This window comes from Patella vulgata, chromosome 9 (assembly GCF_932274485.2).
Source record: "Patella vulgata chromosome 9, xgPatVulg1.2, whole genome shotgun sequence".
Classification (NCBI taxonomy): domain Eukaryota; kingdom Metazoa; phylum Mollusca; class Gastropoda; family Patellidae; genus Patella; species Patella vulgata.
The window spans coordinates 9,839,438-9,867,186 of NC_065887.2; the positions used below are offsets into that span (position 1 = coordinate 9,839,438).

General features: G+C 35.2%; 1 protein-coding gene across 1 annotated transcript in view; it reads right to left on the reverse strand.

The window, feature by feature from the left end:
- Nucleotides 1-2,303: 2,303 nt before the first annotated feature.
- The window catches only part of LOC126807649 (DNA-directed RNA polymerase I subunit RPA2), a 28,166-nt gene continuing 2,720 nt past the window's right edge, over nt 2,304-27,749 (reverse strand). The window contains exons 5-31 of the mRNA XM_050532391.2: nt 26,308-26,427; nt 24,540-24,605; nt 23,144-23,218; nt 22,503-22,601; nt 22,217-22,312; nt 21,693-21,769; nt 20,858-21,004; nt 20,410-20,463; nt 19,335-19,452; nt 18,178-18,265; nt 15,825-15,931; nt 14,929-15,064; nt 14,248-14,321; nt 13,002-13,211; nt 12,073-12,270; nt 10,947-11,054; nt 10,516-10,692; nt 9,798-9,881; nt 9,388-9,445; nt 9,022-9,109; nt 8,763-8,904; nt 8,463-8,521; nt 8,240-8,337; nt 6,952-7,077; nt 5,803-5,930; nt 4,668-4,832; nt 2,304-3,676 (exon numbers count right to left, since the gene is read on the reverse strand). Coding sequence (XP_050388348.1) covers nt 3,461-3,676; nt 4,668-4,832; nt 5,803-5,930; nt 6,952-7,077; nt 8,240-8,337; nt 8,463-8,521; nt 8,763-8,904; nt 9,022-9,109; nt 9,388-9,445; nt 9,798-9,881; nt 10,516-10,692; nt 10,947-11,054; nt 12,073-12,270; nt 13,002-13,211; nt 14,248-14,321; nt 14,929-15,064; nt 15,825-15,931; nt 18,178-18,265; nt 19,335-19,452; nt 20,410-20,463; nt 20,858-21,004; nt 21,693-21,769; nt 22,217-22,312; nt 22,503-22,601; nt 23,144-23,218; nt 24,540-24,605; nt 26,308-26,427 — 3,114 coding nt within the window. The 3' untranslated portion in view covers nt 2,304-3,460. The remainder of the gene's footprint in view (nt 3,677-4,667; nt 4,833-5,802; nt 5,931-6,951; nt 7,078-8,239; nt 8,338-8,462; nt 8,522-8,762; nt 8,905-9,021; nt 9,110-9,387; nt 9,446-9,797; nt 9,882-10,515; nt 10,693-10,946; nt 11,055-12,072; nt 12,271-13,001; nt 13,212-14,247; nt 14,322-14,928; nt 15,065-15,824; nt 15,932-18,177; nt 18,266-19,334; nt 19,453-20,409; nt 20,464-20,857; nt 21,005-21,692; nt 21,770-22,216; nt 22,313-22,502; nt 22,602-23,143; nt 23,219-24,539; nt 24,606-26,307; nt 26,428-27,749) is intronic.

The following is a 27,749-nucleotide window of genomic DNA, read 5'->3' on the forward strand; positions in this document are numbered from 1 at the left end:
TTGAAGTCTTTTGATGCGGAAACTATTTGTGAGGCTATCATCCAAAAGATCGTTTGCATTTTTGGCCCTCCTTCTGTATTAATTACAGATGCAGCATCCTCTTTGACAGGAAAATTGGTATCTATTCTTTGTTCTTCATTAGGAATAGATCACAAACTAATCAGTGTTGCAAACCATGGTAGCTTGTTGGTTGAGAGACATATTAAATCTGTATCTGACCTTCTCAAATTCAATCTAAATCAATTTGGTACGGATTGGGTCAGGTTTGTTTCTACCAGTTGTTATGCATATAATTCATTTGTTTCACCACAACTTGGAAATCATAGCCCATATCAGCTCGTTTTTGGAAAAGAACCCAAAAATCTTACTTCTCTCAACTGGAACTTTGACAAGAGTCTTTGTAAATCCTATTCGGATTATTTGTCACATTTGAAACAAAAGTTTGATTCTATGTCTTCTACTATTTTAGATTTGCAAAAACGCAAACAATTAAGTCAAAATGTTAGTATCTCACACAGTCTAAGTACAAATCCAGTTTATGGATTAGGACAGTTTGTTTATGTTCTGAAACCTTCCTCATCAGCTTTAACCTCTAAGTCAAAGAAAATCAAAGCTGAATGGTGCGGACCTTTGATTGTCCACCAGATTTTGGATCGCACACATTACATTTTAGCAACATTAGATGGTAGAGTTTTGCCTGATGTCTATTCCATTAATCGGCTTAAACCTTGTTTCATAAGAACTAATGAGCCAGTAAAGAGATTAACACATATTGACCAATTACGTAAACAATTAGGTAAATCTGTATCTAGCAATGATTCACCTGTATTGAATACTAAGGATAGTTAGTATCAGTTTACAGATGAAAATGGTTATAATTTACCTGAATTTAATAATAAGTTTATTACTTATGATAGATTTACTACTTCTGTTGATATTAATAGATGTATACCTAATCAAACTATTGCCTCTTTATCTATGTTATCACCTCCTCAAATGGAAGAACAACTCAACTACTTAACAGAAGTTGTGAATGATGACAATTTTATTGAAATCAAAAGAGCAAGATTTAAATTTGGTAAATTTCAATTGCTTGTCAAATTTAGCCCAAAACAACAAAGTTGTGAATGGATTAATATAGATCATAATGTTGAGTTTTGTAATATTGCTCATGAGTTAATTAATGAAAATACTCTTCAAGTAACTGGTAATCTCCGTAAATATCAAAGTAAATATTTTTAGAATTGTTCCTTACACAATGTGTTTAAGCTTGTATTGAAGGTAAACCTATTTTTGCTATTTATCATACACTCCTATATTATGATGAGACTCTTCATAGTTAAAATTAGATCATTATTGTTTATATGTATCTGATAGTTGGATAATTTGATATACACTTGTATGTTAAAGAGATAATATAGTATTAGGTTGGAGCAATACTTCTCAATCAAGTTTGTTTTATAGAGAACATTTCAAAATGGAGTTATCGTAGGATTTCTATGTATATTATAGATGACATGTAATTTTCATAATTTGTTTTGTTTTAATTAACATTCAATATTGTTCTTGTTTTACTACTTTCTCATTTTTGGTATCATATCGTATCATCCCTCATTTTTATTCTCATGTATATTTAAGCTTTTCTTATTTTTGTGTGATAGTGTGTGAATGTTTTTCCATTTATATCTCTTCTTTTCAAAAATTCCTATGGAATTTTGTTTTAACGCGGGGGGGATGTCATATTGTGGTATATTCTATATCATTGTGGTCTGAAACCTTATGTTTAAGCAGACACAAGTTGTCTCCCTTATGTTGTAGTTCTTCTGCCTTTTAAAGTAATAAAGATAGAGATTGGAATTCTAACATGGAGAATGGTTGATTTTTATTTTCACCCACATATAAATGTGTAACACCCCTGGATCCAAGGATCCGAATACAACACCAGGCCTTTGAATAGATGACAGACCTAATGGTCTACTGAATTGGGATAAGACCACTAAACCACCTAAAGTACGAGACATAGGGTTCCAATTTCTGGTAAAAAATATTAGAACTCTTATACATCATAACATCTACTTGTATCATTAGAATTAGTAATGTTATATTTAGGTCACAGGCACTTGAAGGGATTAAAATAAAATTTCTTACTACTGCTTGACTATAGTAATATATAGTCAAGCAGTAGTAAGAAATTTTATTTTAATCCCTTCAAGTGCATGTGATTTAGGTATGCTCCAATAATTATTTTAATATCAATTTACATTTGACTTGTTTGCATAAACAGCAGAAATAGAGACCAAATGGATAGTAGTTATTTTATCTTTTATTTACATAAACATAAATGAATCGAGAAAATTTCTATATTTATTCAAATTATAATGTTACTAATTACAAATAAATTTATTCAAGGAAACGGTCCACAAATAGATTATTATGACTGCTACTTGAATCAATATATTCTATGGAATACAACTACTGCTTATTACTGAATGACTTTCGACTGGACTTTATCAAGCTCATAGAATTGTGATCTGTATATTCCAATTACTAAATGCCATGGAAACAATTTACCTGAATCAAGTTTTTGAAAATTTCTAGGAGCAACTGTTCAATATTTATCAGCTCCTTTACTTAATAATGTGTTAGTGACATCATCAATGCGACCAGATTGTTCAAGTCCCCCGAACTGATAAAAGGTGATTGTTTGAGTGATTTGAGGGTTTCCTGTAGACAATTACTAGTTCTGTTGTTGCAGTGAAATGAATATAAAATGAAATTGGGTTTAACGTCCTACTGTTCTGTTCCGACTGGACTAATGAAGATGGACATACGCTATACAGTATGCTATGAGGTAAATTTTGCCCGGACAGCGGCGCTACAGTCTGATCTTATATCGAATTCTAACTGCCGAAATATTCATGTGGTTAGGTTTATTATTAGTGTATTCATAAATAGCCACTGGAGTCTGGTGAATGATGTTTTGCGTAAAATTTTAAAGCTTTTTTTGCCCCTAAAGAAATCGTGAAGCAATTAATCCAATAAATATTTGCAATGAACAAATATGATATGTCCTTAGATTATTTTTGTTATGATTTAATAAATTATGATTTCTGTTTCTGTAACAATTTTTTGTAGTAATCTATGCAATTTTAAATCACCATGCATTTGTCGGAAAATACTCAGAAATCATTTCACATTACACAACTAAATTAAAGTAATCCTTTCTACACAAAACACTGTAGCAAATTTTTTAATAGATGTTCCCAAAGAAAACAAATGATATGGCTTTAGTACATATTTGCTATATTTACTAAATTATTATTTCTGTTTCCATAAAGAGTTTCTGTATCTATCCATGATATTTTAATTCACCATGGATTCCTCGAAAAATACCAAACAGCTCAGAGAGGTCATTTCACATTGAAGCACTAAATTAAAGTAATCCTATATACACTGAAGATCATTTAACATCTAAAACCACTTTGAGTCCCATAGAAGCCATCTCAGCTACTAAAACTTGAAAGACATAGGGTACGGCAATAACTTGAATACTTTCTGTTTTTTTACAAAGAGAACACGTCCATTTATTTTGATTATTATAAACAGTTCCATAAACTTGTTTCGGTTTTTCTAAAACAGGAGACAGTAGACTGTGACAGTCTGTGCACATTCTTGCCTAAAAAAATAAAAAAGTCCCAGATATAATAAATAGAAATATCCAGGTTTAATTTGAAATAAACTGAAATGAAATGAAATAGGGTTTAACATCCTACTGTTCTGCTCCGACGGGGCTAATAAAGACTGGCATACGCCAGGCAAGGTGCTATGAGGGAAATTTTGCCTGGGCAGCGGCACTATGGCCTACTTTTATATCGATTTCCAACGGCCAAGGGATCTTTTATGTGCACTCCAATGTATACACGGGACATCAGTTTTTTGTTCATCTAAACGACTAGACAACTGTCCTTGTCAGGCCCTCCGTCCTGCACCACTGACAAGGGGAAACCACCTCAGAAAATCCTGATGAACTTTCTCGGCCAATGCAGGGATTGAACACGCGACCTCCAGGCTAGCGAGCCAGCGTCTTACCCACTTATTAGCCACCTTGGCTCCACAATAAAATGAAATGGGGGTTTAACTCCCTACTGTTCAGTACCACCAAAATCATGAAAATGGGCATGCTGCATACTATGAGGGAAATTTTGCCCAGACAGCGGTGCTACAGCCTGGTTTTTTTTTTGTTCCATCCACACTGTTCCTTGACAAGCCCTCCGTCCTGGAACACTGACAAGGAGAAACTACGCCCGAAATTCCTGACAAACTTTCCTCGGCAAATACACAATAATACTAGTACAATCTGTGAGTCAAGAAACAAAATCAAATGTACCAATGAGAGATAGAGAGAGAAATGGGGTTTAACATCCATTCGATCATTTCGGGACTAACATATGGTTCAATTTTATTTCAATAATTCACTTGCATGTAGGGACCCTACTCCTTGTCACGTACAACCTGGGAATCGAAACAACGCCAATTGAATCAATGACAGACCTTATGATACAGCGTGCACACATGCTAACCATCCAGCCATCCAACCCCGTGTATCAATGAGACAAAATTTAGTTGGCTGATCTTCCAAATGAATAATGCTGCTTTTAGTAACTTACATATGATTTGTCTGAACAGTTAAAAAGTCGATCATGAAGCAGAAAAGGAGTTCCATGAGCTATCAATGCATCTCTTTCCATTTCTCCAAATCGGACACCTCCAGCTTTTTTACGGCCTTTAACAGGTTGATGGGTCAGTACATCCACTGGACCTGTTGATCGTACCTATAGAAACGAACAACACCATGATTAAACATTGGAGTAGATGTTTCAGTTAAGAAAAAGTAGTTTGTATTTGATAAAATGAAATATATCAGAAGGAATTAAGAGATCTAACATTTATGTCTTGAATATTTTCGGGAGCCATGGTGGATAAAAGAGTAAGACGCTGGCTTGCTAGAAATTAAATGAAATGAAATGGGGTTTAACGTCCTACTATTTTGCTCCGAACTGGGCTAATGAAGACGAGCATACGCCATACAGTGTGCTATGAGGGAAATTTTGCCTGGACAGCGGCACTACGGCCTACTCTTATATTGAATTCCAACTGCCAAGGGATCTTTTACGTGCACGCCAATGTGTACACGGGACCTCGGTTTTTCGTTCCATCCGAACGACTAGACAGCTTTCCTTGTCAGCCCCTCCGTCCTGCATCACTGACAAGGGAGAACCACGCCGGAAAATCTGGATGAACTATCTCGGCCAATGAAGGGATTGAACACCCGACCTCCAGGCTAGCGAGCCAGCGTCTTGCCCACTTAGCCACGTGATCCCCCGCTGGCTTGCTAGCCTGGAGGTCGAAAGTTTGCTACCAGTGTTGGCCGAGAAAGACATCAGGATTTTCTGGATTGGTTTGCCCTTGTCAGTGGTGAAGAACGGGGGGAGGGGACCTGACAAGGACAGCTATCTAGTTGTTTGGATGGGATAAAAAAAAACTGAGGTCCTGTGTACACATGTGCATGCATGTAAAAGATCCCCTGGCAGTTGAGATTCAACACAAGAGTAGGCCGTAGTGCAGCAGTTCAGGCAAAATTGCCCTCATAGCAGACTGTATGGTGCATGCCCATCTTCTTTAGCACATTAAAATATAGTGAATCATATATATACAGCAGGCCCCCATTCATATTACCATATAACAAAATTAAATAATTGCAATCGAATCTGCAAGTTTCTAATTTTGTTACCCAAACTCTACCTGGAATTTATCGGACACCATGTGACGGAGTCGCTGATAATAAACAATACCAATAAATATTTCCACTTCTAATTCTCTACCATCAATACCAGAATATAGACACTCTGTACCATAATAATTATATCCAGCTAAAAAATATTGAGAAAAAATATGTTACATTCTTAAATGAAATGAAATTTTAACGTCCTACTATTCTGCTCCGAACTGGGCTAATGAAGACGGGCATACGCCATACAGTGTGCTATGAGGGAAATTTTGCCCGGACAGCAGCACTACAGCCTACTCTTATATCGAATTCCAACTATCAAGGGGTCTTTTACGTGCACGCCAATCAATGTGTACACGGGACCTTGGTTTTTCGTCCCGTCAGAACGACTAGACAGCTGGACTTGTCAGGCCCTCCGTCCTGCATCACTGACAAGGGGGAACCACACCGGAAAATCTGAATGAACTTTCTCGGCCAATGCAGGGATCTAACACCCGACCTCCAGGCCAGCGTCTTACCCATTAGTATCTGATTAGGTCTAGTTTTGAGTGGCCATTTGTAAAATCGGAATATGGTAACTATGCTTAAAATCTAGTTACTAGTCAGAGCTGCTATTATAATGATCATCACTGCGATTCTTAAATTCAGTATCTCATTAAGATGGTGATCTGACATTCTTAAAATCAGCATCTATAGCAAGCTACATGTACCATTCTTAAAATTGTGTTATTCTTAAATATCAGCATCTGATAATGAGATAGTGAATTTAAGAAATTTCCAAGAATTATTTTTGTTGAAGTCTAGTTATATTAAAGGGAATGGAAGCTTATAATTAACCCATTTTCTACGGGGACCTTAATTGACCCAATTCTGGCCGGTTCGTTTCAATATGGATTAAGAACCCTGGTATGTAAATGATGAAAATAAAGCCACACAAATTTTATTTTCTATTCTTCAGGAACACATGTTAAAATTGTTTGTCTCTCCAGTAAAAAGACTAATGTAAAAACCAGAAGTACTTGGTTGCACTGTTCAAAATCTTTTAGTTCCAAATTTTTAAGTATTGAAATTTTAATCAAAACATCTTTTTTTGTGATTCAAGTGGCATTTTATTTACCAAGACCCAAGAAAAACAGAAAATTAAACAGGTTTGGCCTAATTACCTTCTGTTAACATCTGACCAAAATGATCTATTGCAGGTTTATCCTCAGAGAATGTGAAGGGCGTGGCATCGTGACATAAACCATGTGATGCTCCAGATTTTCCTGCCATACTTTCTATCATCATACCTATAGGTGTAAATAACAAAACGTTTCTGATAAATTACTTACAGTCTTCATCCTTATCAACTTTCAAATCGTCACAGCAGACTTATCTGTTACAGGGGGGCTGGATGGCGGAATGGTTAGCATGTGCGCGCTGTATCATAAGGTCTGTCAACTGGTTTGGTTTCGGGTCGCCTGTACAACCTCATGGGTTTTCTCCGGGTCTTCTTGTTTCCTCCCACTGCTAAAGACCCCTACGCACAAGCGAATTGTTGAAATAAAATTGAACCATGTGTTAGTCCCGAAATGACCTAGTTTTGGTTGAGTGGATGTTAACCCCATTTTTCTCTCTCTTATCTGTTACAACGTATTGGTATTGTTTTTTAAATACTGCTTGAATTGTAGAGAATTCAACTCCTTTCATACGCTATGAGCACACAGACAGTGTGGAATAGAGCTATACAAATGTTTACATTACTATTATTACCGCAGATTCATTTGAACTTGTTTCATTTAAAATATGTCAATTAATTATTTGTGTAACAGAATTGATTAAATTCCATGTATTTCTTTCATGTATCAACTGTCAAGATATTTTTCATTTGTTTGTCCCATCCAAACACAAAGGTACTTTAGAATCTAGACCATCCTTGTACTAGTACTACAGACCCCGACATATTTTCGTCATGTATCTACTATCAAGATATATTTTCATTTATTTGTTCCACCCAAACACCACGGAACTTCCAGGTAATCTTGCAGACCCTAAATATATCAGCGGAATCTTTGGTATCAATTCTGTAATACCAAACTGACATCGAAGCAAACCTATTCAAATAAAACACTATTTATCGATAACAATTACTATGGTTTATTTCACAAGTTGTTATCAAGCATATCAACACATGTTATCCATAAATAGCGATTTATTTGATTATGTTCCAATTACTAAATGCCATTCAAAGAAAGGGGGAGGGGGTGACCGAATGGTTAAAGCGTGCATGTTGCACCATAAGGTCTGCCATTGAGTCTAGTGGCGTGGTTTCGATTCCATACTTGTATGTGACAAGGAGTAGGATCGTCTGTCCAACATCGTTGGTTTTCTCCCAAAATGACCTAGTTTGTGTTGAGTGGACGTTAAACCCAATTTCCCTCCCTCTTCCATTCAAAGAATATACAAACTTACCTATTGTCATTCTAGATGGGAAACCATGAGGATTAAAGATAATATCTGGAGCCATCCCCGTTTCTGTAAATGGCATATCTTCTACCGGCCACATCATACTGTTAATATCAACAAAACAAATTTTTGAAAGTTGTGCTATATAAAAACATCAAAAGAATAACACCCGTACCAATATTTGTCTCAAATAAGTCGATCAGAATGGAAATCTTAGAATATGACTTACCTACAAATACCTTTCTGACCATGTCTACTAGAAAATTTATCTCCTATGACTGGATTTCTCTGTTAAAAAATAAGGAACAACATTAGAACAAAAAGTCGGTATTAAACAGTAACTCAAGATGACCATCTACCCATAACAAACTCACCCTCAATGATTTATAAATTGACTTTCAATTAATCTGGGAGAATTTTATAATATTTATTTTTACATAAGACTTTTAGTACAAAACTACCCCCCAAAATATTGGGATCATCTGTTTGGTAAAGTTCAAGCATTTGGTGAAAAATAATTGGTACATACCGGTATACGGAGTACAATTGCTACCCTCTGTAATTCAGTATTACCATTGTCATCCCCTAGCAGTTTAATCTGTTCAACATAAGCTGATTCATCATTCTTATAAATAACAACTTTACTTTCACCAGTCTGTAAGTTTATATAACTATAAAAAAAAGATAACATTTCATTCATAAGTCTTAACTTTTTACTATTTTGAGAGAGAGAGAGAGAGAGAGAGAGAGAGAGGGAGAGAGAGAGATCAATATTACCAGCAATTTACCTGTAATAAGCAGCACCTTTTTTCAAAAATCTACCAACATTTGGTAGTCCATCAATATCCAAACCATTATTTTCTATATCTTTGTTGCCTACAAATAAAAGATGTTTAACATTATAATTAGGTTCTTTTTGGGAGTACAAAAAATTACATTCATACAGAAAAAAATAAAATGTAGGTATAAAACTTTACCCCAAAACCTACATTTAGCATACTGTATACTACTATCCCTCATTCATTGTTAACTGTACTTAGATAATTATACCTATAACCATGCATATAATTGAAGTAACAGACCAAATTTCTGGAACTCGATTAGTTTGTCATTACATTTAGTTGGGGAAAAAAATTCAGAAGTGATTTACCTACCAAAAATAAGAGATATGCTTTGTCCAGATTCCTGACAAATAGTCTGTAAATCTACAATCTGAAAAATAAGACCAACTAGAAATGAACAACGAAAGAAAGGCATATATTCAATATGCCATTTGGTCTTTGGAATGCTCCAATACCTTTTCAAATATTAATAAATTCTTCAGTGTTCAATTTTACAATGATTTTACTTTAAAAGTTAATTAACAACATCTTCTGTGAGTATGGCATTTGCTCACTAACCAGGAGGTCCTGTGTTTCATCCCCACATTGGCTAAAAAGTTTCCAGCCAGTCGAAATTTTCCTCATAGCACACTGCATGTCATATGTCTGTAGTCATTAGCCTCCTTGGTACAGTAAAATATGACATTAAACTCCATTTCATTTCTAAAAAACAATATCAATACCTCAGTTTTATAGACAGTGCCGTGTCCAAAACCTCTTTCAAAAGAACCTTTGTTAATGACCATAGCATCTTCCATGTCGTAGCCCTGAAAAAATGAGATGATGAATGATTAGAAAACAATCTGATATAAAATTATGTGACAAATGTTAACATTGAAGAGAATGAAAGGGGGCAAGTAAAAGTTACTCAAGCAGATCAGTGCTGCATTTACCAATACGCTTGGCAAGATAAAGCCTGGGGCCTCGAGATGAAGGAGGCCTTTGGTCAAGTTGTATAATCGTTTGGACACTGTCATATACACACACTATAGTCTTAAACATCTGTCATAGTTCTCGGCTTTGCTCAGTTTTATTTAAATCACACTTTCATTTTCCTCTAGTCATGAATGTTCAGGATGGGAGGGACTTCACAAGTGGAATAGACTAGGGTCTCTCAGAGAGACTCTCTCTTCATCTAAATCCAGCACAAATTAGGGTATTTTGGGACTAACATGGTTCAATTTAATGTCAATAATTCACATGCGCATAGGTGTCTTTAGCAATGGAAGGAAACCGGAGGACCCTGGGAAAACCCAGCGGTACTAAAGAGGATGTACATACTAACATGGTTTAATTTTATGTCAATAATTCATTTGCACATAGGTGTCTTCAGCAATGGGAGGAAACCGGAGAACCCGGGGAAAACCCTGTGGTACTAAAGAGGGTGTATGTTTTACTAACCGTGTAGGATATAACAGCTACCACAGCATTAGTTCCTATAGGATATTCATCCATATTATAATCATCATAAGCTACTGGTCGCACTATTGGTGATTGGGGTGTCTGTAGTCGATATAATTTATTATCAGCACGATATCTGTAGGAATGTAATGGTGTTCCTAGTGTCTGTTTTCCCATCTTAAAAATACAAAAATACAATTATGTCAATGAACCAACAATATACCATTCAAAACTTTGCAGTGCATTCTATAACTAAATCAGTATAGTGGACTATGGTTTATTACTGTATAACTTTTACAACATAACATAAGATTAAATAGTGCCCAATATCCTTGTCAGCCCTACCCCACGACTACCGCAGCCCATTTTCCTTGTCAGCCTTATCACTTGAATGCATCAGAGAATATATTAAGTAAATTAAAGCTGTATACCTGACACTGATACATGTTTCGAGGACTTTGGTTAAAATCAGAATATGGTGTAAGGGAGGCAATCACACTTAACATACTGTGTTCACATATCTCTTCATGGGTTGTCATCTAAAATAGAAAATAAAGTCTCATTTAAAATATTTCTTAAATTCATTTTGAAGAATTATCTAGCACACTAATTGCGTTTTTTTCTACTTTATAATATCTTTTTAAACACCAAAAAATATTAAATCATTTGTTCTTATTAGTAAATTGAATCTCCAATTAGACATAACACTTATATAAAATTATCTTAAAGGGACTATCCCGATTTGAACCGAGTCTCAAAAATAAAATTCTAAGTATGTATAAAATTTAAGCGCTAAAATATAGAGGAATGGTGTATTTACTTTGTCTCAAAATTTCAGCTCGAAATATTGAGTCGTTTGGACGTAAACACCAAAACTGCTTATACGAACACATAACACTTTTTAAGATCTCGGGTCAATTTTTTCGTTGGGTGACCTGACAATCGATTCCCATTCCTTGAGATGTCTATACAGTAAATGACCCATGTGCTGTACTTGATAACGAAAGGTAAATGTCACCTACAAATTATTTTTATAAAATAAAAATCTGCTTTTATCCAGACACCGCATAATACAGCTTGGGACACCGGTCTCTATTTCCAGATGAAGACTGGCGGGTTTAAGCTCTTTGAAAACACTATCACATATACTGATTTAGTTGTTCGGCCCGAAGGTAGAGGATTTTAAGGTATTTTAACACAAAATTAAGCAGTTTTTTTCTCCAAAATATTATCCGGATTGGCCCATTAACAGTTTGTTAGAACAAGATTATATTTTTATATCAAAAATTTACATACGGTCATAAGAATATAAAATGAAAATTTTTTTACTTTTTGTTTAAACAGGATATCTGAACGGGATTATGGAACAGACTCAATCCTATTCTTCATGTATGCATTTTCATATGCCTTTTGGCAGAATACATGGAAACGTTCCCATTACATTTGCATTAGAACATTCCCATCACATATGCATTAGAACGTTGTCTTTTTTTGCCGGTGAAAATGCACGCAAATACATGCCTATGTAATTAAACAACTCTCCATGTTTCTGCTTACCCCTTCATGTGCTTCTTCTGAAGTGACACAGATGTTTAAATAAACCTGTTCAAATGTTCCGATCATCTCTGGCTTGTCGTGAGCTAAGTTTATTACTGGACGAATCATTCTAGCAAGGGTAGAAAATAAATATAAACCAGGAAACTGACTAGCATATTTGGATTTTGGTACAAAGCAAATCTCTAACACAGATGGAACCTAAAATTATAACAAAATAGGGATTTGTGTTATTTTTGGACAATTGTAGAAAAGAATTTTGTTCAAGTGGAGAGTGAGACATAGAAATTGGATTGATCACTTGAAATGATGATAGATTTTATTATAATCTAATTAAAGTGAACATGTTAGACCAAATTTTGCCCAATGTTGAACTTTCCACAGTTTTTCAATATTTGAACGACCTTACCAAATATGTAGTTGGACAGGTGACCCTAATCCTTGTCATTCACAAGCTAAACCATTAGACATATTTTAGGGAATCAAAGAGTTTAACGTAAACTCAACACAAACTAGGTCATTCTGGGACTAACATATGGTTTAATTTTATTTCCATAATTCAATTGTGCGTAGGGATCTTTAGCAGTGTGAGGTTTCCGGAAAAAAAACCACGAGGTTGGACAGGCAACCCCTTGTCCTTATCACTTGACTCAATGACTGTCTGATACAACGCACGCGCGTTAACCATTCGTGCACCCAACCCCCCTGTTAATTTGAAACTCACAGATACCTGAATAATCTGTTTCTCACATATTAGTATTATCTGATTTGCATACTGAAACCCAATTCTATTAATAGTCTGGGATTGCCCCATGAACACAATGACAGGTAGTGGTTGTGTGTTACACATTCTCGAAATCCTGGTATTACAGGAATTTCTCTTTCTTCAAGTCCACTCAGGGTTTAATTTAATTTTTCGATTATAAACTTACCTTTTCTTGTTGTGTAACTTTTAACATTCTAAGAGTATTAGTTAAATCTTCCACCTTATCATCATGTATATATCCCATCATTTTACCATCGAATATCACTCTATAGAAATCTGGTCCAGATAAAAATAACGATGATGATCCAAGGGCAATAACTCCAAGTTTAGCTAACAAATTAGTCATATTACTTGTATCACAGGGAGAATTTACTATCTGAAATGGACAAAAAAAAATAATTTCAAAACAAGTAATGTGCGTGGTTTGTGTCTTGTCCGCAGGTTTGTCCAAGCGGTTTTGTTGGTGTGTATTGCTGTCCTCCTGCGCTTATTATAAAGAGAGAGAGAGACAGAGAGAGAGTTAACTTCCACTAGATACAAACTAGGTCATATAGGACTAACATATGGTTTAATTGTATTGTTTGATAAATTAACACTTCAGTTATTTGCCATGTGTTTTCTGTCTTCCTCCAGAATAATGCATGGCATGGGACATTGTGTTTCTATGTCAAAAAGCCATTTCACTGAGGTTTTAAGTCGATTGGTTTTGCTTTCATTGGTTTTAATTTCGTCTAAAAAGGCGGTGATAGGAGGATAACTAAAAACCCTTTCTATTAAAAATTCTACAGCTGGCATTATTATAATCGTTTTGAAATATGGTAATACATCCCAATCCACTTTTGATCTTTAATCTAGTCATTAGCTCTAGATCAGTGATTCTCAACCACTGGCACACTAAGAAAATGCGAAAAGCCATTTGATCCCAATTGAGTATTCACTGGTGTCTACTGATACGTTCATAGTTGTGTTTAACTTTATTTAGTTTGAGTCATTCTATGTATCTGTAACTAGTCTGTGTCTGTAACTGTGATTGTATGCCGTCTATGACTTGCCATGTTTTATTTAGTTTGAGTCATTCTATGTTTCTATGACTAGTCTGTTTCTGTGGTTGTATGCCGCCTATCACTTGCCATGTTTTTATTTTGTAAAATTTAAATATTTTTCATATATATTTAGCCAGCTAGTGTGTCGCTATTTTTTTTTATATGTTCAAGGTGTGCCGTTGCCTAAAAAGGGTTGAGAACTACTGCTCTAGATTCTGGTGCTGTGTTTTAAACCACCAATCTAGCTAGTCCTCCTTCACATGATTAGCTCTGTATCTCTATAGCGTGGTGCTGTGTTTTTGAATAAATCACACAAATTCTCAACAATGAAGACACTGCTGTAGATTGAAATGTTTTAAAGGAACCTACTGAACACTGGGCTGCAAGATGATTCATCAAACCACATGGTGTACCATCAGGTGTATGTACTGGGCACAAAAAACCTAGAAAATTCAAAATAGATATATTCTTAATTTTGAAAGCTAAAATGAAATTTTAGATATATATTTCTAAAACTATTAATATATTTTTTATGAGAAATCTATTTATCACCTTTCAAACAAGTCCCAGTTTTTAGTGGGTCTTGGATAAAAATATTTGTTCTTTAACTATATAGGCAAAGCAAACAGCAAACTGTACAGTCATAATCTATATCCTTTGTCTAACAGTTTCAGCTAAAAATATTAAGCCGTTTGAAAACAATTGCCAAAATAGTTTATAGTGGTTAAAGATACATAACTTTTTAAGAGAAGTAGCTATTGAGATGCCATTTGTAAACTTCACAAGGTGGTAATTAAAATGCAGAAATAACCTGCAAACCCGCGCCACCCCCACCCCGAAAGTATAGCACAAAGTTGTCATTACACACATGTCTGAGTTATAGACAGATTTATCCAGGTATGTGGTGATTGTTTTTCAAGGAGCTTGTCTGTATCTCCACCCAACAACTGGAAGTTGGCATTTCTTTGACAGCCTATCATAACGATTCGTGTAATTGCTTGGTACTAGAATATATGGTTCTTGCAGCATTCCATGCAAAGCAATGCTTACCCCATGCTTCAGGTCGAAGTTTTCGCACTGTAGTGGTTCTCATTTCCGTGAAGAAAGCACCACGATGAACACAGCGGAAATGTGAAATATATCTGAAAGAATTCAGTTTGTCGGCAACAACACTTAAACCAGCTTGCTACAAGAAAAAATGAGGTGGGATTTAATGTCCACTAGATCATTTTAGGACTGAAGTATGGTATATCGATATTTCAGGGATCTTTAGCAGTGAGAGAAATGAAATGAAATGGGGTTTACTACGATTCTGCTTTGACAAGGCTAATGAAGGCAGTTCAAAGCCATACAGTGTGCTATAAGGTAAATTTTTCCCAGATAGCAGCGCTACAGCCTACTCTTATATTGAATTCCAACTGCCAAGGGTTCTTTTACGTCCCATCCAAACAACTAGACAGCTATCCTTGTCAGGGCCTCCATCCTGCACCACTGACATGGGGAAACCACGCTGGAAAAATCTAAAGCTTTTTCTTGGCCAACACCGGAACTTTTCGCCAATAAACAATTTGTGACGTCATTTTAGCCCTTTTGCTCATCGAAACATAGATTAGAGTATGAGGAGAAGGACTAAAATGACGTCACAGATTGTTTATTGACGAAAAGTTCCTACTACCCATGGAGAATGGCGGAAATTACTAACGTTGAAATTTACCTATTGCAGGTAATATTGACATTCGGGATCGTGTTATACTTATGGAAAGGATATGTTGACATAATTACTTGCAATATTTAAAAAAATTTCAACCTTTTCAGGTGAACTTTAAACAAACGTTTCACAGTAATGAAAGACATTGCTACCAAAGTAGAAAAAATCAAAAAATGGGGTTTAACATCCACGCGACACAAACTAATGGACACAAGTAGAAATTAATTGATAGTTTTACCTGCATGAGATTTAAACCAGACGCTGATCGTAGATTACCTGTAGCCAGGAAATAATTCATGGAATTTGTAATATCACTCACTCTATTTATAGCTGTTAAAAATTTCCCTAAAATATTAAAAAAAAATACAAATAACTTGTAGCAACAGCCACTAAATTAATAAAGGAGAGAGGTGAAATAAAATGAAATGGGGTTTAACGTCCTACTGTTTTGCTCCTAAACTGGGCTAATGAAGACGAGCATATGTCATGCAGTGTGCTATAAGGGAAATTTTGCACGGGCAGCGGCGCTACAGCCTACTCTTATATCGAATTCCAACTGCCAAGGGATCTTTAATGTGCACGCCAATTTGTACACGGGACCTCGGTTTTTCGTCCCATCTGAATGACTAGACAGCTGTCCTTGTCAGGCCCTCCGTCCTGCATCACTGACAAGGGGAAACCACGCCGGAAAATCTGGATGAACTTTCTCGGCCAATGCAGGGATCGAACACCCGACCTCCAGGCTAGCGAGCCAGCGTCCTACCCACTTAACCATGTGATCCCCTAAAGGAGAGAGAGAGAGAGAGAGAGAGAGAGAGATGGGGTTTTAACATCTACTTGATACAAACCAGGTCATTTCGGGACTAACATATGGTTCATGGATGTCATTAGAAGCCGGCAACCGGCAAATTTCGCCGTTTACATTAGGCCAATTTCCGGCTACTTTTCAGCTAAAGAAGATCAGCAATTTAATTTTAATAAAATAATTTGGCATTATATTAATTGAAACTAATTTAATTCCTAAACGCAAAGCACACAGACGTATCAACTAACCAGTTTTTTCGTTGATACTCAAAGAATTACGACCTTTCTCCCAATCTCCGGCACAGAAGGCTATTTCTCACGGTAAATGTTCATAATTATGCCAATGCTAGTTTTACTTTCAAAAAGGGAGGTAACCCCCTTACTTCCGTTGTATAAATTGACCTCATGATTGGCTGAATTTGACCGGAAACTTCTTATTCCAGTAGTATGCTTGTGGGTTAATAAAAGTATATTGTAATCAAGGAGGAGTAATAGCAGAGTTCATGAGCGTACCTAATAAAATAAAGACCTGTACTGACTGTACAAGGTCCGTTCCCTTACTGTCATTTTTCCTCATGGCTAGTAGTAAACGTCTATACGATTTTGACAGTTCTCCCGTGAACAGAAAGAAAACGTTTCATGCTACGTGACTTGAGCGTGAAATCGGAAGCCATTGGCATTGAGTGATTGACTGAAATTTAGCGGCCTTTCAATCTGCGATTTTAGATTACTTTTTCGTTTAAATATATTACTAGCGGTTGTATTATAATGCTTTAATATCGATCTCAAGATACAAAAATAGTCGGTCTCAAAAGTTATAGAAATATAAGTGCTATACTGTTTATGTGGGAGGCCCTTGCGGGAAAATAAAACTCTGATGTCACGTTTCCAGGGATTTCCATTCACGCGATTACACCCATAATTAGAAAACGGGATTTATCGGTTTTGCAGACTGAAATTTGCTAATTCCGAATAAATGCAGCCTGCCTTTTATCTGGTATCATGAAGATTAAAAATATTTTATATATTTTTCAAGTTGTTACGATTTTATAAGTTTTAGCAAAGCCTAAACTAATATTCACGGATTTCAGTTTTAAAATTGGTAGACATGCAATTCTATAATAAGGCTTATCTTAAGACTTTACTCAGATATGACTGAAAAGCACTTATTTGGATTATTAAAGTTTTTTGGATAGATTTTTTATTTATATTTTCACAAAATGTTTTAAAAAAAACTTTCTGTCATTTAAAATATTGACCCGAAACGCACCTAACGCCATAACACACTCCCCACCCTTCGGTTTGCCCGCAGATTCAGGCCTGGGGCCCTAAACATTTGCTGCCCCTGACTTTAGCAAAATTTCCGGTTACTTGAAAAGTTAGTGACATCCCTGATATGGTTGGTTCTATTTTATTTCAATAATTTGCTTGAGTGTAGCGGTCTTTAGCAGTGGGAGTAAACCAGAGGACCCGGAGAAAACCCACGAGGGTGGACAGGCGATAAATTAATAAAGGATCACATGTTGAACTTGTGACAATCTACAAACAGCCCCAACGTCGTCGCGCAGAATGAAGTAATTTGACTGATATTTTCAAGATACTCCCTTTTCATTATCTAGACTTTAACTATTATAGCGAGAACTGCCAGCTCTTTATCTAAATCTTCACTCGGCTTTATGGGGTGCTCATAATACTGATATGGGCACGTTGGCTGTGGCATTGTATTGCTTGGTCTTTACATAATGTATGTTTAAATAGTTGGTTACAATATTTGTAGATATACTTACTGAAATCAAGTGTAAACGCCATACCCTGATGTCTAGCCATTTTATCTATATTTATTTTAGCTGCTATTAACCAACTTTCTAATCTCTCCTTTAAACAAATAATATATCCATTTAATAAATGAAATGAAACTAATTTTTAACATGCTACTTTTCTGCATCGACTGGACTATTGAAGATGGGATCATTTAATAAGTAAATTACATATTGTAATTCACATCTCATCATGAAACTGAATACATTAGAAGCCCATGTTTGATTGAATCACCCTTTTTTTTCAATACACAGTTCATAGATGTTAGAAGGGTTGGGGTACAAAATCCTATGGTTACTTTTTCAGGAGTTCAATACCAAGGTGGGAGGAGGGTAAGGGACAAATTGATATGGTTACTCAGACATCCCTGAAAGTTTCTCCAGGGTAAAATCTGGCCTCCTGATCCCTCATCAAGAATAAGAGAAACTCTAACATTATGTTGGTTAATTAATTCAGTACTAACATGCCTCTTTTAGCGATTGAACTTTCAGAAAACAGCAGAACACAATACATATATATAACGCTTTCACATTTGTCCTCTTTTCTAAATTTGTATGCTTGATAAAAACCAGTGATATTTTGTGGAAACATCGTGTGTATACAATATAGTGATTATTATCCATAGAACTGTGTTGTGTTATATTTTATTCAATAGCTAAATGCTATTTAAAGATTACGACTTTCACAATATTCTAGTCTTCAAGGGATACATATTTTCAAAATTCCCAAAATTACAATTAGTTAATTTCAACGAAATGAAATGGCGTTTAACCTCCCAACTGTTCTGCTCCCAATGGGCTAATGAAGACGGGCATACACCATATAGTCTGCTATTCGGGTAAATTTTGTGGACAGCTTCACTCCAACCTACTCTTATATGGAATTCCCACTGCTAAGGGATCTTTTATATACACACCAATGTGTACACGGGACCTCAGTTTATACATTACCCCTTACCAGACCCTCTGTCCTGGCACCACTGACAAGGGAGAATCACGCCGGAAAATCCCGATGAACTTTCACGGCCAATGCAGGGATTGAACATATGACCTCCGGGTTAGCGAGCCGACCTGACTCCCGACATTAAACGAGCAATGCATGTTATAATTATCATGTAGTTAATTACCTTTAAGAAGATAAGTAATAAATGTCCACTTAATAAAACCTCCTGGTTCATTGGATTATCTGGACTTTCTTCCGCACATTTTCCCTTTGCAAAAACAAACAACTTTTGAGTAATATACCTGGAAAGTTTAAATATTAATAGGTTAGATTTGTAACATATCTTACTAAGGAGAGGACTTGTGTATCATCATATTTTACTTTTCCAAAATGTAAGATCTACTGTTCTGCTCCTAAACTGGGCTAATGAAGACGGGCATATGCCTTACAGTGTGCTATGAGGGAACTTTGCCCAGGCAGCGGCGCTACGGCCTACTCTTATATTGAATTCCAACTGTCAACGGATCTATTATGTGCACGCCAATGTGTACACAGGACCTTGATTTTTCGTCCCATTCGAACGACTAGACAGCGGTCCTTGTTAGTCCCTCCATCCTGCATCACTGACAAGGTCGAAACCACTTTACTTTTCGAAAAGGGGGGGGGGGGGTGACTGACTGAATGGCTTAACGTGCGTGCTTTAGATCATAAGGTCTGTATTTGAGTCAAATGACATGGATATGGATTCCAATACCCACTTGTACTTGACGTGTGTTTTCTCTGGATCGTCTGGTTTCCTCTGACTGCTAAAGATCCCTACGCAAAAACAACTTATTGAAATAAGAGAGAGAGAGAGAGAAATGGGGTTTAACGTCCACTCAGGACTAACATATGGTTTAATTTTTTATTTATTTCAATAATTTGCTTGCGTAGGGGTCTTTAGCAGTGGGAGGAAACCAGAGGACCTGGAGAAAACCCACGAGGTTGGACAGGCGAACCTACTACTTGTCACGTACAACCGGGGATTCGAAACCACGCCAGTTGACTCAATGACAGACCGTATGATACAGCGCGCTAACCATTCGTCCATCCCCCCCCCCCCATTATTGAAATAAAATTGAGACATATGTTGGTTTCGAAAGAACCGGGTATTTGATTTGTCGAGTGAACGTTAAATCCTATTTCTCTCTCTCTCTTCTCTTCTAAAAGCCAATCATTCTGCTACCAGATCTTACTTTTAAAAAAAGATAAATACTTACACTAACAGATGAAATTTATCTATGTTTGAATCTAGATGAATACAAATACATTTTCTGAAATACACAAATAATATATAAACTAAGATATATCAACTCATGAAAATCATATTCTCTAGAATAATCTCAAATGGAAAAAAAAACACCCTGTTTACTAACAGAAACAAAATTTCTGTCATTGTATTAATTAGTTGGATCCCAAATCTTGTATATAATGTCATATGAGAAAATTTTAGAATCAAATCAATATTTTTGCAGTGACAGAGATTGATTGCCTAAGAAAGATTGTAAAAGAACACAGGTTCAAAAGGAGAAGGGCATATCTCTTAGGCGTTTTTGGCTCTAAAACATTTATTAATGAAAGTACATTTTAAAGTATTTTAATATTAAGGGTGTTTATTGGATGATAAAGAGCTGGGTAGCGAAATTTGCGAAAAAGAATGTAACTTACTCTAACAAGAAATTGGCAATATCTTTATTTGTATACCATTCGGGTAAATTTAATTTCACTCGAAACTTTTCACCAATAAAATCTAACATACTGTCTTGAGTTAATAACTTCTCTTTTAATACTTCTCGTAACATATTCACAATACATCTGTTAAAATAAAACACAAAACATCTGTTAAAATAAAACACAATTAATACTTCTCTCAACTTATTCACAATACATCTGTTAACTGTTAAAATAAAACACAATTAATACTTCTAGTAACATATTCATTCACAATACATCTGTTAAAATGAAACAAAATACTGGTAATAATAACATGATTACTGTTCATTTTGTGAAATGCAGAAATTATTGTATGGATCTGATTGTATTTCTAATGAGGAGTCCACTATTATATCAACTGGCTCCTACAGAATCCCTACAAAAAGTGATTTTCACAAAAATTACAGCCAAAGAGAATTGCATCCAATAGAAACTGTATTTAATTGAATAGTAGAATTATTCAGAATATTTTAAGCTTCACAATAAGTGTCCCAGTAACTACCCTTTTAAAATACAGACAGAGAGAGAGAGAGAGTTTAACTCCACTCTACACAAACTAGGTCATTTCGGGACTAACATATCGTTCGATTTTATTTCAATAATTATTCGATTGCACGTAGGGGGCTTTAGCAGTGGGAGGTAACCAGAGGATCCGGAGAATACCCACGAGGTTGAACAGGCCACCCCACTCCATGTCACCTACAACCAGGGATTCAAAACCATGCCACTTTAAAATACAATGTAAGTATCCTAGTAACATACTCTTTAAAATAAAATTCTAGCAACATACCCTTTAAAATAAGTGTCCTCTTCATAACCTCGGGTCATTTCGTCATATATATATTTATCTGATACATCTACTAATGCCTGCAATAAAATATGTACCGGTATACAAAAATTGATAAAGATGCTGTTGTTAACTTCGGTTTCAATTGAAACACTTACCAACACTTCCAGTGAAATTCATATTATAATATAGAGTGCTTTACTGAGGTCAAAATTACATCAACTTGCATTATGCAAAAAAAAAAAAATAAAGTGTTAAGCCACGTTAAAAAATAATACATTTCTGATAGTTACATTTAAAACAAAATTGAACGTCTCCCAATTTTGAGAGAGAGAGAGAAATGGGGTTTAATGTCCACGCGACACAAACTAGGTCATTTCGGGACTAACATATGGTTTTAATTTTATTTCAATAATTCGCTTACGCGTAGGGGTCTTTAGCAGTTGGAGGAAACCGGAGGACCCGGAGAAAACCCACGAGGTTGGACAGGCGACCCTACTCCTTGTCACCCAATTTTGATTTCTTACCTTTAATATGAAAACAACTGGTACAAAAAATCTATCTTTCTGGTGACCGAATTCCAACATGGCTGTACCATTGGAAAGATAATGTAGAATACAAGACTGCAAAACATAACACCAATAAACACAACTTTAAAAAAAAAAGTTGATGAAGGTAGAACTTATAAAATAAAGTAAATTTTGTCAATAAATCGGCAAGATATCTTTCCGTAATTAAAAAAAAAATGTGAACAGACTGACAGAAGCTACTGTTTATGTCGACATTATATATGGTAATATGAAAATGTCTTACATTTCCTGACTGATCGTTTCTGACTGATCGAAGCTGAATACCATATTCTGTATAAAACGGACCTCGTGCTTTCCATCCATTTCTTTTCAGACATAGTGGCTGTAATAAACAGAGTAGAACATAGAGGCTGTAATAAACAGAATAAAACAGACATAGAGGCTGTAATAAACCAACTACAGAGTACAGAGAGAGAGAGAGAGAGAGAGAGGGAGGGTTTAATGTCCATTCAACACAAACTAGGTCATTTCGGAACTAACACATGGTTCCATTTTATTTCAATCATTCGCTTGTGTGTATTGGTCTTTAGCAGTGGGAGGAAACCGGAGGACCTGGAGAAAACCCACGAAGTTTGACTGGCGACCCTACTCCACACCAATTGATTCAATGACAGACCTTATGATTGAACGTGCCATCCAACCCCCGTAAAACATAGGCAGTAAAAAACAGACAAAGTGGCTGTAAAATACAAACTACAGAGTAAAGACAAAGATTGAAAATGTAATATATATAGCTACTTATTCAACCTTTATTCTGGCATGCTTGGCCTTTAATATTAGCAAATCTATACTTGAGTTTTAATATGAACTTTCTTTTTAAGGGCATTGTAAATGAAACATTTACAAGTTAATCGACCGACTTACGTAATTTCTTCTCTGCATGATCAACATTCTAATCACTTTTTCTTTTCCATTAACTATAAAATATCCTCCCATTTCCTGTAAAAAAAAAAGTTTTTATCAAGGTAAAATTGATAACTTTCTTCTTAATGTCTAAAAATTTAATTGAATTCAGTTCAATATGTGAATCAAGGGCTGGCTCAATAACAAGGTCTCGGGTTTAGTCCCGATGTTGGCGAAGAAAGTTCCTGGGATTTTAAAGCCAGGTTTCCCCCCATGATCCTGAATAAAGGGCTGACTCAATAACCAGGTCTGGGGTTCAGCCCCATGTTGGTGAAAAAAGTTCCCGGGATTTTAAGCCAGGTTTACCCCCATGTTAAAGAAGCAACGACCATGTTTTTTACAACGTCTAGCCGTTGCTAGATTAGTCTAACTAAACTTCACAATCTTATAGGTCTGTTATCTCTCTTTACCGGTGACAGGTGAACAATAGCGTTGTCCAATTGAAGGTTATCACACAAAAACACTCAAATCAACTATGGCGACCTACACGAACACCTTGACATTGAACAAACCTTGATCTTTTCAACTTGATTATTACAGGTAAACATTTTAGACGGAAAGCGCGAGACTTGGTAATTGCGATGATATTTTCTATCAGCTGAGTTAGCTGTCAATAGAAATTAGTGCAGGGTATTACGCGAAGGGCTTCATAAGATGAAGGCTATGGAGTTAAAGTGAGGTCAAGTCTTCTATTGAAGATGGCTTTCCCCTTGTCAGTGGTGCAGGGTAGGAAGGTCTGGCAAGGAACAGAATCTAATCATGTGGATGGAGCAAAAATCTGAGGTGTTGTGTACATTTTGGTGTGCACGTTAAAGAATCCTTAACAGTTGGAATTTGATGAAGTGGAAGTTAAAGTGAAACTGTCCAAACAAAACAATTTACATTAAAGCACACTGCATGACATTTGCCAATCTACATTTTCGGTCGTTCTCAATAACAATATTGTAGATTGTCAAGCCTGGAAATAAGGCACCTGTCACAGACAATGTCAGGCACAGATTCAGGCTTTGTCAGGCACAAAACTTCTGGTGCTTATCATTTTGTCCGGCACGGAATTGTTTTTTTTATTGATATTATTAATACATGTCCGGCACTAAGTTGAAATTGTCAGGTACTATTTAATTAGTGCCTGACATTTTGTCAGGTATATCTAAAACCGTTATTTCCAGGCTTATAGATTGTATCTGATAAGTCGTATGACTTAAAGAAATAAATAAAGTAAAGCATTATTCCGGTTGGTAAGTAAAATTAGGATGTTATACCCATTTCATTCCAATGTAAAGTCTACAGTTATATTTCTTAAATTTACACTGATTGTTTGGATATAAGTATAAGCGTAAACTGTATAAAATATTACCTCATTTTCCTCTCCATGTTTGATTAACTCTGCGGGTTTAAGTTGTGATAAATTACAGGCATCTGACTGAAAACAAACAAAAACAGTTTATTATTATTCTGAATATTTTGAATTATTCTGAATATTTTGAATTATTCTGAATATTTTGAATTATTCTGAATATTTTGAATTATTCTGAATATTTTGAATTATTCTGAATATTTTTAATTATTCTGAATATTTTTAATTATTCCGAATTATTCTGAATATTTAACACTGAGTTTATAGCAACTACTGAATGTATAACAACTACTGTAGCACAAAGACATAAAGGACATAAACCTCCTAACTTAATATTAAGAATAGAGCTATATGCCCTTTTATAAAATATTTTCAAATATCACAGATGTCTGAGTACTAACACTGAATTTATAGCAACTAGCAAAGATTATCAGGGGCTAACCCTCTAACTCAATATTATGACCTTTTATCAAATATTTTCAATCATCACAGATGCTTGAGCACTAATATCCCAGCATGATATATGTCTATCCTCACTCTACAATATCATTCAACTACATTTTCTCTGTGTAGTGCTTTTAACCGATGAAGGCACTTCTACCCTAAGAAACCTTTTCCTTACAAGCCTATAATCATACCAAGTGCTGAACTTTTAAACAGGGGAAGCAACCCTTCTACAGAGAGAGAGAGAAATGGGGTTTAACGTCCACTCGACACAAACAAGGTCATTTTGGGACTAATATATGGTTCAATTTTATTTCAATAATTCACTTGCGCGTAGGGATCTTTAGCAGTGGGAGAAAACAAGGTCATTTCAGGACAAACACATGGTTCAATTTTATTTCAATAAATCGCTTGCGCGTAGGGGTCTTTAGCATTGGGATAAAACCGGAGGACCCTGAGAAAACCCACGAGGTTGGACGGGCGACCCTACTCCTTGTCACGTACAACCGGGGAATCGAAACCCCGCCAGTTGACTCAATGACAGACCGTATGATACAGCGCAGCACGTACGTGCTAACCATTCGGCCATCCAACCCCCCAAAACAACCCTTCTACAAGTAACTGACTTCTCACAAGCCTGAAAGCTTACAATTTACAGAAATTTTAAACAATGGAAGGTTTCTCCAAGAAATTTACTCTCCACAAGCCTTTAATCATGCCACCTGCAGAGCTTTTAAACAGTGGAGGCAAACCTACTCCATGTAGTGAAAGCATTGATGGGATTTCATAATTTTTCTTGTCGGACATATTTTCCCGAAAATAAAGGGGCATAACTCTTATCGTTATTTAAGCAGGCGTTTTCAAACCACAATTAAGAATCATGTGTCTACAAAACATTCAAATTTATACGTAATAAAAGATAGGTGCACCTCGTTATTTTTCATGTTTAATTCCCGTACGGAATTCAAATTTATGTCAATAATATTCCTACAAAATTATGTGACATCGTAATACCATAGAATGAAAGTGTGCCGACTACTGCCGATCCGTACCTGTTTAAAATTCCTCCAAAATTACCATATAGTACACTATATTAATTTGGGAATTTTGAATATTATTCACCATGTCTTGATGTCCGATTGGGCATATTCGTGGTCGGACAATTTAGGACGTTTGGAAAATAGCGTCGGACATGTCCGGAATATACGGGCGAAATCCCATCACTGATTGAAACCCTACATCAAGTAACTGAATTCACTTGAGATTCAAACAAAAAAGCATAAGTTTAAAATGAGAGTATAAGAACTAAGAGTTTAATACTAACCTTCACCATGATAGGAATTTGTCCTATAATTTTTTCTAATTGTCCTATAATTTTATTGTTAATAGAACAAGTTATAGATACTTGTAATGCTCCTTTATATGTTGTACCCCTCTCTCTACACTGTAATATACAAATAATACATGGTAACATATACAAATAATACATGGTTACATATACAAATAATACATGGTTACACATACAAATAATACATGGTTACATATACAAATAATACATAGTTACATTACATTATACATATAATACATAGTTACATATACAAATAATACATGGTTACATATACAAATAATACATGGTTACATATACAAATAATACATGGTTACACATACAAATAATACATGGTTACATATACAAATAATACATAGTTACATTACATTATACATATAATACATAGTTACATATACAAATAATACATGGTTACATATACAAATAATACATGGTTACATATACAAATAATACATGGTTACACATACAAATAATACATGGTTACATATACAAATAATACATAGTTACATTACATTATACATATAATACATAGTTACATATACAAATAATACATGGTTACATATACAAATAATACATGGTTACATATACAAATAATACATAGTTACATTACATTATACATATAATACATAGTTACATATACAAATAATACATGGTTACATATACAAATAATACATGGTTACATATACAAATAATACTTGGTTACATATACAAATAATACATAGTTACATTACATTATACATATAATACATAGTTACATATACAAATAATACATGGTTACATTACATTATAAAAATAATACATGATAACATATACAAATAATACATGGTTACATTACATTATACATATAATACATAGTTACATATACAAATAATACATGATAACATATACAAATAATACATGGTTACATTACATTATACAAATAGTACATAGTAACATACAACACAAATAATACACAATATATGACTATACATTACACCCCTACCGCATTCTTCGAAGCACCTTTGTAATGTTTTGCTAATGTAATGTTCGTTTTCATAATTATTGAATCGAAAGCTAAGGGAGATAACTTTATTATATTATTAACAACTTAACATTAAGATATACATGAACACAAGAACAATAAAAGTGGTTAACATGTATTTTGCCATGGCAGTGGCAAATCCACTAATTTGAACTGGATGTATTTTATGCTATATTTCCACTGTTGTGCAATGTGTTATGATAGAAGTGTCCCTATTGAGTCCCCGATCTGCTAAGTGCAGATACGTTCAGATACGATTCAATACAATCAATACGATTGCTATGACTGACCTCATTATATGATAACCCAAGATAGGATCACCACAATTACTCCACGATTAAAACCATGATTCCAATTGTAACACGATTTGTGATAGTGGGAACATAGCATTAAGGCTTTT